This window comes from Bison bison, unplaced genomic scaffold (genome assembly GCF_000754665.1).
Source record: "Bison bison bison isolate TAMUID 2011002044 unplaced genomic scaffold, Bison_UMD1.0 scf7180017864063, whole genome shotgun sequence".
Classification (NCBI taxonomy): domain Eukaryota; kingdom Metazoa; phylum Chordata; class Mammalia; order Artiodactyla; family Bovidae; genus Bison; species Bison bison.
The window spans coordinates 1,126,203-1,136,290 of NW_011494635.1; the positions used below are offsets into that span (position 1 = coordinate 1,126,203).

Here is a 10,088-nt window from a genome sequence, read left to right on the forward strand (position 1 = left end):
TGCACCCCCACACTCCCTGCTTCCACAGTCCGCCCCTTCTACCTCCTCAACTCAGCCCTCCACTCCCCCCAGGTCCCTGCCGACCCACCTCCATCTCTCTGTGGACCATGTGAAAAGCCCCCATCCCACTTCTGCCGCTCTCCCCCCATACGCTGCGCTTGAAGCAGCCACAGGCCCACCACACGTCACACAGACGACATCTGACCACTTCCTGCTTAAGACCCTCCACACCTCCCACCAGCCTGAGGACAGAACCTGAACTCACCCCTGGGACCTGTGCAAGACCCCACACTCAGACCCCAGCACATGGCCCTCCCCATCCCAGATTATCTGAACTACGAGAAGGGATTGTTTTCCACATATGCTACAGGAGAACACAACTGACTTATTTGTGGGGCCATCATTGTTTTCATTTCAAATTCTGTTCTCAGTACTGAAGGCTCTAGGCCTTTTGTTTCCCAGGCTCATTACTTGAGAAGCCTTTTAATCAGAGTATCAAATGACTCTTAGTTTGTAGATAATATTCTCATTCTAGATTTAAAGATCTGTTTTCAAGTAGAGCACACAAAATCAAGACCGCTGTAATACAATCTATAACCACTCCCAACCTGCAGGTTAGTGACGTGCACTTTTTCCTTGAGAAATCATGTTTTCGTATTTTGAAATTATTTTCTCCAAGGATAAGTAAGAAACTGTAAATGAACTCAACGTGCACAAAAAGTCATCCTTTCTAAGCTCTTTTGCAACATAATTGATTTCCTTTAAGTTTACCTACTTCTTTCTGATTTTCCTCAAATTTGGCAAAGGCAACATAAAGGTGCTCGTCCATATGTTCGTCCCCGAAGAATTCAACAGCCCTCTCATACACTTTCCGTGCGTGGGCAAAGTAACCATGCTTTTCTTCAAAGCGGGCATACTTAATCCAGTTCTTCACATCAGGGTGCACGAGAACAAGTGAGTGGAATGAAGGAAAAACCAGGTAGCACAATGTGGCTTAGAGAACAAAAACCCAAGCCCAAACCCAGAACCTCAACAACACCCACTATGGCTATGGGGGTGACTGGAGACACACTAGCCTGTGACTCCCCAGGGGGCAGTGTCTTGTTTCTCTGGCCTCCTCCACTGCGTCTTCATATTTTAGGAGCAGTACAAAGAGGAGTTTGGAGTCATGAAAAGCTGAACCCCAGGACTAGCCATGTGATCTGGGCAAGTTCTTACCTTATCTAAGCCTCAGTTTATCATCTATAAATGATAAGAAAATAGTAACAACCAACCTCATTTAATGATTGTCAACTATAAATTAGAAAAAATGTGTAGAAAAGTCTTTGCAATTTCAGGTCAAAAGAATGTGCTCAACAAATGGCACCTGTTGTGGTATCTGCTTAGTAATAATATCTGAATTACTGATTAAGAAAAAAACTCCTGAGAGGACTCTGGATGGCAGAGGAGGATGTGGCGCTCACCTCTCCCTACAAGTACACCAAGAGTACAGCTAGACAGGGAACAGTTCTCACGGAGCACCTGCTGAACACCAGCAGAGGACCTCAGACACCTGAAAGAACAAGAAGATGCCCACGTATCCAGGCAAGATGAAAGAAAGAAAAACAATAGCCAACAGTGAGCGGGATAGGACCTGCACCCCTGGTGGGGGACTGGAGGAGAGGAGAGATTCCCGCACCTGGGGAAGCCCCCTTACAGCTGGAGAGATCAGCTGGTTAACACAATCAAAGATGACATAAACAGGTGGAAACACATACCATGTTCGTCGGCTGGAAGAATCAATAGTGTCAAAAATTACGATACTGCCCAAGGCAACCTACAGATTTAATGCAATCCCTATTAATGGCATTTTCCACAGAACTGAGAGAAAAAAATTTTTAATTTGTATGGAAACACAGAAGACCCCAAGTAGCCAGGGCAATCTTGAGAATCAAAAACAGAGCTGGAGGAATTAGGCTCCCTGACTTCAGACTATACTACAAAGCTACAGTCATCAAAACAGTATGGTACTGGCACAAAAACAGAAATACAGATCAATGGAACAGGACAGAAAGCCCAGGTACAAACCCACACACTGACCTATGACGAAGCAAGAATAGGCAATGGAGAAGAGAGTCTCTTCAATAAGCGGTGCTGGGAAAACTGGACAGCTACATGTGAAGGAATGAAATTAGAATACTACCTAATACCATATACAAAAATAAACTCAAAATAGATTACTAAAGACCTAAATGTAAGGCCAGATACTCTTAGAAGAAAACAGAACACTCTCTGACATAAATCACAGCAGTATCTTTTTGAAACCCCCTCTTAGAGTAACAAAAATAAAAACAAAAAACAAACAAACAGGACTTAATTAAACGTAACAGCTTTTGCACATCAAAGGAAACCATTAAGAAAATGCAAAGGCAACCCATAGAATGGGAGAAAATACTTGCAAATAAAGCAACCAACAAAGGATTAATTTCCAAAATACACCAACAGTTCATGCAGCTCTCTCTAAAAAAAAAAAAAAAAATCAAAAAATGGACAGAAGATCTAAATAGACATTTCTCCAAAGACAGACAGATGGGGAAAAATCATAGGAAAAGATGCTCAGCATAACTAATTATTAGAGAAATGCACATCAAAACTATAAATACCACCTCACACTGGTCAGAATGGCCATCATCAAAAAATCTGTGAATAATAAATGTTGGAGCAGACACAGAGAAAAGAGAACCCTCCTACTCTGTTGATGGGGATATAATTTGGTACATTTGGTATATTTGAATATAATTATGGAGAACATTATGGAAGTTCTTTAAAAAACTAGAAACAGAATTACCATACGATCCAGCAATCCAACTCCTAGGCATATATCTGGAGAAAACCCTAATTCAAAAAGACATATGCACCCCAGTGTTCACTATTTTAATTTGCAGCACTATTTACAATAGCCAAGACATGGAAGCAACCTAAATGTCCATCAACAGAAGAATGGATAAAGATGATGTGGTGCACACATACAATGGAATATTACTCAGCCATAAGAATGAACAAAATAATGTCATTTGCATCAACATGAATAAACCTAGAATATCAAAAGAAAAACAAACCACCCAATCAAAAAATGGACAAAAGATCTAAGTAGACTTTTCTCCAAAGAAGAAATGAAGTCAGTCATACTAACTGAAGTAAGTCAGAGGAAGACAAATACCATTTATCACTTACAGGTGAAATTTAACAACAACAACAAAAATGACACAAATGAACTGTTTGGCAGAGAGAAACAGACTCACAGATCCCAAAATCAAATTTATGGTTGCGGAAGGGGAAACGTGGGGGAGTGATGGACTGGGACACAGGAATTAACATACATGCACTACTGGGCTTCCCTGGTGGCCCAAGCAGTAAAGCAGCCAGCTGCACTGCAGGACACCTGGGTCCAATCCCTGGCTCAGGAAGATCCCCTGGAGGAGGGAATGGCAGTCCACTCCAGTGCTCTCGCCTGGAGAATGTCATGGACAGAGGAGCCTGGTGGACTGCAGTCCGTGGGGCCACAAAGAGTCGGACACAACTGAGTGACTAACACACACACTGCTAAATATAAGATAGATAACAGGGACCTACTGTACAGCACAGGAAACACTTCCGTGGTCAATTATATTGGAAAAGATTCTGAAAAAGAATGCATATATGTATATACATACATATATATATAAAACTGACTTAGTTTGCTATATAACACAACATTGTAAATCAACTGTACTCCAATAAAGATTTAAGGGAAAAAAAAGAAGTTCCTGGTGGTCCAGTGGTTAGGACTCAGTGCTTTCACTACCATGGCCCAGATTCAATCCCTGGTTGGGAGAACAAATATCCTACCAGGTGTGTGGCATGGCCAGAAAATCAAAAAAAAAAAAAAAGAAGAAAGAAAGAAAAAACATGTCACGAAAAGAAAACTACTAATCAGAGCCAACAGAGACATTTTTGATTACAATTTTATTTCTTCATAGGATGTGTTTTTCATCTACTTTCCTTGAAGAAATCAATTAAATTTCAAAGTAGTAACACATTCCAATAGGGCAATGATTAAAGAGTACACAGTCCATGGGGTCGCAAAGAGTCGGACATGACTGGCGAATGAACTGAACATGTTCCATTAGGGCAATGATTAAAGAGCACCAGCTCTGAAGCTGACTGGCTCAAATCCCAGCCTCACCAGCACCTGAAAGGTGCTATCCTGCCTCAGATTCCTCATCTGCAGAAGGAAGCAGCTCCTGAATCGAGGGCTGTCACAGGGATTAAACAACAGTATCTGTAAGGCGCTTAGAATAATGCATGGCACAGAGCAGGTGTGATACATGCTTTGGTTAAACTAGTAATACCAAAATGAATAGTCACAGTTAAGATGCTAAAATTACATAATAAAGTTGAGTCTTCTATCTCATGGTACTTATGCTCTATGAAGTCACTCTGCTTGGAGAATACCAAATCGCTACTCCCAGAAGAAATATGTACGCATGATACACGCACACATATATACTATATCTATACATATGAATACACACATGTATCTCACATAGACTGTGATTTTCAATCCTAAAAATAACTATCATTGGCAAATTCTTTTATTTTAGAAAAGAGAAAACAAGTCTCAGAAGTGTTAAGTGACATGCCTAAAGCTGCCCACTAACCGGTGCCAGAGAAGGAATTCTGTCCTGTTCAGCTGGCCCAGAGCCGGGCGTCTCCCTCCCCTGCACTGCCCCTCCCGCTCCCTGCCCCAGTCAACCCTGCAAGAGAGCAGAGACAGGAAGGCAGACGGCCGTTTTGTTTGTCCTCCACTGGGACCAAGTGCCTCGGGTAATGCAAATTTTTCATCACTCTGGGGCTTGTCTGCAAACGACTGCCAAAGTGCCACAAATACTGATTGTGGATTTATGAATAAACGCTAGCAAGTAGGAGATAAACCAGCACAAGAACAGTGAAACACGAATCAAGCACTGCTGAGGGTGCTTTCCCGTCACCATCTCCCTCCTCACAATCCGCCCACAGCAGGGACTTTTACCTCCCTTCTAAAGATGAGGGAGCTTCCCTGGTAGCTCAGTGGTAAGGAATCTGCCTGCCAACACAGCAGACACCGGTTCGATCCCTGGTCCAGAAAGATCCCACATGCCATGGAGCAACTAAGGCCGTGTGGCACGACTGCCGAGCTTGTGCTCTAGAGCCCAGGAGCCGCACCTATTGAGGCCTGTGTGCCGAGAGCCAGTGCTCTGCAATGAAAGAAGCCTGCACATCTCAACTAGAGTAGCCCCCACCCACTACAATGAGAGAAAAGCCTGCAGAGCCAAAAAATAAGTAAATAATTGAAAAAATAAAGATGAGGACACCTAGGCTCCAAGGAGTGATCTGACGCATTGAGATCACATGGCTAGTAAACAGTAAACCTCTGGACCAACTCCAGTACCAGTGCCCATGACCAACATACACCCCAGAGCAAACAGGGTCTTACGGTATTAACTTCCACAAAGAACCAGCGTTAATGCCAAAGTATAAACAAACCCAAGTCTCCTTGGAAAAGACACAATTATCCAGACCACAAACTTTTGTTCTGAATACTACGTCCCTAGAAAATATAAACGCAACTTATGAAGCAGAAGTTGACTTCTGGGCCAACATCAGTGACTACGTGGCCCAGCCAGACCACAGCCCCCCGGCAGTGCAGCAGGCAGACCCATCTGAAGGATATAGCGCTCATAGATGGTGCGGGCCCGGTCCACCTCCTTGTATCTCAGCTCGAAGTTGATGTACGAATGCCAGGCCTGCTCCTCTGGCCGCCACTCCATCCAGCGCTCGAACACCTGCCGGGCACCAGCGATGTTCCCGAGCATCTCCTCCATGTACGTGTACTTGTACCTTCAATAGAACCATCTGAACTTATCAGTCACGGTCAAAATGACTTCGGAAAAAAACAGTCTTTGGCAATCTCTGGCTCTAACTTTGTTAACACATGAGAGTCAGGGCTTTATCTTCCCAAAAGGTGAAGTCAAACATGTTTTCCTATTAAAATAGAAATCTGAAAAGGATGAGACATTCTGAAAAGGATCAGACATTGGAAAAAAAGGATTTTTCTCCTCAAATGTTGCTTAGTTCAACAAAAAGATTCTTTTGTATAAAAGACTGTAACCAAAACTTCAGTTTTGATTACACAGCAATTATATATTGGGATTATGACTTAAGAGACCAGAGGACATTAAACAGTAATGAGTGTACGTTTAAAGAAAAAGTAGGATGCAAGACTTAATACATATGATTACAACTATAAATAAAATAATTACACAGGGATTCCCTTATGGTCCAGTGGTTAAGAACACCTTCCAATGTAGGAGACACGGGTTTGATCCCTGCTTGGGCAACTAAGCCCATGAGCCACAACTACTGAGCCTGTGCGCTCTGGAGCCCAGGAACCACAACTAGAGAATAGCCCACACATCATAACAAAGACCCCACATACTGCAACTAAGAGTCGACGCAGCCAAATAAACGAATATAAAATAAACACATGTACACAAAAAAATGTGGAAATTTAGTCTACAAAAAGCCATTTCATCAGATCAGGAACTTACCAGAACTGGTTGACTCGAGGCAAAGTCGTTATGGCTCGGTCCCAGATATTACGGGCGTGGTTGACCTGGCGATTCTTCATTTCCATCTCGGCATATTTCAGCCATAGCGTAATATTTCGGTAGTCCACATCCAAGGCACGTTCGTATATGGATCGAGCCCTTGAGAAGCCAGATTTGGAAGGTATCAGTTACAGCACATGCAACACACCCGGCAACCACCTCCACGGCTCGCTATTCTGTCAGGTGTTTACTGTGAGCAAGGTTCCGGGCATAAAAAGGTGACAAGATACCATGTTCTCAGGAGCCTTACAAGTTGTAGAGAAAGACTGACATGCGTTTAACTGCAATGCAATGTGATGTTACAGTGAAGGTCTGCACAAGGAAGCAGAGGGGAAAGAAAGAAAAATGTCAAGTGGAAAAGTTAGTTAAGTGGTAGGTGAGAACTTGGGAAAAGTTCCCAAGACTGAGGTGAGTGGCAGGGGGCCGGGGGAGGGGTGGGGGTCCCTGCCACTCCTCAGGGATGAGGAGATGCGGTAGGTTCTGGGCCTGGCCAGGGTAGGGGGAATACTGGGAGAACACAGGAAGGTGGGACAACAGGAAGGGTCAGGTCATGATTTCATTTTGTTGGCCACTGGTTTTGAGTGGAACAATAATTCTTAAAAAAAAAAAAAAAATTCCCAATATGGAGAAAATGGATAGAACTGCATTTCTCTGGCTGCAGAGTGTGTGCTGGTGACGAGAATCACCTGGAGAGCCTCCTCCACTGTTCCTCCCTTGGACCAGCCCACCACAGCATTCCTGAGGCCCCTCAAAGGAAGCCTAGGGTCCCAAGGGAACAAACTCTGAAAATTTTTATTTTATTATTATCAGAGGCACACAGTTTTACACGTGCTTTAACTTCTATGTTTTTGTATCTGGTAACTTAAGAATTTCTATTTACAGAGTTACATGCTCAGTGACTTTACCTCTGAATCTCCTTTAGACTCTCTTCCCATTGTGCATATTTTATCCAGTTACTAATCACAGTCCTGTTTTTTCTTATGTTATCTTCGAAAGTCTGCCAAAAGGCAAAAAGGGTCAAATTAAAGGGAAAGTAACTAAAGATGACATTTGTCTATTAACCCTTGTACTAAGAAATTTATTCATTTTGCTCTTATTTAAGATAAATTACATCCTGGAATCCTTGAGAGATAAGAAACCCACTGAAGAAGGTTAAAGTCACAAGTGTTTCTTTAAAATCTTACAGGCAAACAAAGAGAAAACTTTAGATAAAAACTATTAGTAGAATTGCTGACATTTTCTCTTATTGCCCGTTAACAACTGGTACTTTAATATACTCTACATGTGTTACTAATGAGAAAGCGTTTCTGACTGTTTAAGTCCTCTCAGTAACGTCTCAGACATTACTGAGGATAACTAAATATGTAGATACAACAGGATGAGCAACAGGATTTAAAAAAAAAATAATAATCCCACATCCTGGGGTGGGGAAGGTCGGATCAGATCCCCAGGTCTTACCTCTCAGCACAGGAGGCGCTACAGACAGAAGACCATGGCGCAAACTCACTACTCCCGCCCCTCCTCAGCTGTCAGTTGTTCTGCCTGGTAAACTCCCACCCAAGTTTGATTCAGCACTAAAAATTCTGTCCGTGGTGGATTTAACGTAAGACAGACAACTCGTGGTGTATTTTATGAAGTTTAGCGATAATGCAACCGCTTGGTGAGCAGAAGTCACATTACGCAGGTGGCCAGAAACACTAAACTCTTCTTAGTTTATAGTCTCTCTAATCAGTGAGGAACTTTTCAAACTCTGACCTATAAATTCTTAATGATATTGACAGACTAAACCAGACCACACAGACCAACCTTCCTCTTCCGTAATTTGTAATCATTTAACTCTTCTTCATCTGTGATCTTCTGTTGAGGGGGAGGTGGAAGAAGCTCAAGTTCTCTCTCCTTAGCTTCTCTTAACAGTTGCTCTGCAGTGATCTGAACTTCAGCTGGGGCTTTGTTTTTCACCTTTTAACACAGGAGACATTTCCATTTTTAGCAGATGCTTTTCACACAAAGTATAAGAAACAAATGAACTTTTTTTAGAATGTGAACTTTATAAACACTATTACAAGATGCCCCCTTTGCATGACGTGCTCGCATTTCTCTATGAAACTAAAAAAAAAAACCCCACAAACTTTTTAATTTCATGCAAGGTATTTATCACAAAGCCATTGATAAAAGTCTCAAGAGGAAAGGTAGCAAAAACAACATTTCTCTTTTAGAATAGTATAATAAATTTTGAGGATGCCTAGGTAAAACTGAAACCATAATCACAGAAAACTAGTCAATCTAATCACACTAGGACCACAGCATTGTCTAACTCAATGAAACTAAGCCATGCCTGTGGGGCCACCCAAGACAGGCGGGTCATGGTGGAGAGGTCTGACAGAAGGTGGTCCACTGGAGAAGGGAATGGCAAACCACTTCAGTATTCTTGCCTTGAGAACCCCAAGAACAGTATGAAAAGGCAAAATGATAGGATACTGAAAGAGGAACTCCCCAGGTCAGTAGGTGCCCAATATGTTACTGGAGATCAGTAGAGAAATAACTCCAGAAAGAATGAAGGGATGAAGTCAAAGCAAAAACAATACCCAGTTGTGGATGTGACTGGTGATAGAAGCAAGGTCTGATGCTGTAAAGAGCAATATTGCATAGGAACCTGGAATGTCGAATCAAGGCAAATTCGAAGTGGTCAAACAGGAGATGGCAAGAGTGAATGTCAACATTCTAGGAATCAGTGAACTAAAATGGACTGGAATGGGTGAATTTAACTCAGATGACAATTATATCTACTACTGTGGGCAGGAATCCCTTAGAAGAAATGGAGTAGCCATCATGGTCAACAAAAGAGTCTGAAATGCAGTACTTGGATGCAATCTCAAAAATGACAGAATGATCTCTGTTCATTTCCAAGGCAAACCATTCAATAGAAATCCAAGTCTATGCCCCGACCAGTAACGCAGGAGAACCTGAAGTTGAACGGTTCTATGAAGACCTACAAGACCTTTTAGAACTAACACCCAAAAAAGATGTCCTTTTCATTATAGGGGACTGGAATGCAAAAGTAGGAAGTCAAGAAACACCTGGAGTAACAGGCAAATTTGGCCTGGGAATACGGAATGGAGCAGGGCAAAGACTAATAGAGTTTTGCCAAGAGAATGCACAGGTCGTAGCAAACACTCTCTTCCAACAACACAAGAGAAGACTCTACACATGGACATCACTAGATGGTCAACATCAAAATCAGATTGATTATATTCTTTGCAGCCAAAGATGGAGAAGCTCTATAAAGTCAACAAAAACAAGACCAGGAGCTAACTGTGGCTCAGATCATGAACTCCTTATTGTCAAATTCAGACTTAAATTGAAGAAAGTAGGGAAAACCACTAGACCATTCAGGTACGACCTAAATCAAATCCCTTATGA

The 10,088-nt window shown here is 42.3% G+C and overlaps 1 protein-coding gene across 1 annotated transcript in view; it reads right to left on the bottom strand.

Moving 5' to 3' along the window:
• The window catches only part of CRNKL1 (crooked neck pre-mRNA splicing factor 1), a 26,118-nt gene that overhangs the window by 12,392 nt on the left and 3,638 nt on the right, over nt 1-10,088 (bottom strand). The window contains exons 2-6 of the mRNA XM_010836333.1: nt 8,475-8,627; nt 7,574-7,665; nt 6,609-6,767; nt 5,732-5,898; nt 776-954 (exon numbers count right to left, since the gene is read on the bottom strand). Of these exons, the coding sequence (XP_010834635.1) occupies nt 776-954; nt 5,732-5,898; nt 6,609-6,767; nt 7,574-7,665; nt 8,475-8,627 (750 nt within the window). The remainder of the gene's footprint in view (nt 1-775; nt 955-5,731; nt 5,899-6,608; nt 6,768-7,573; nt 7,666-8,474; nt 8,628-10,088) is intronic.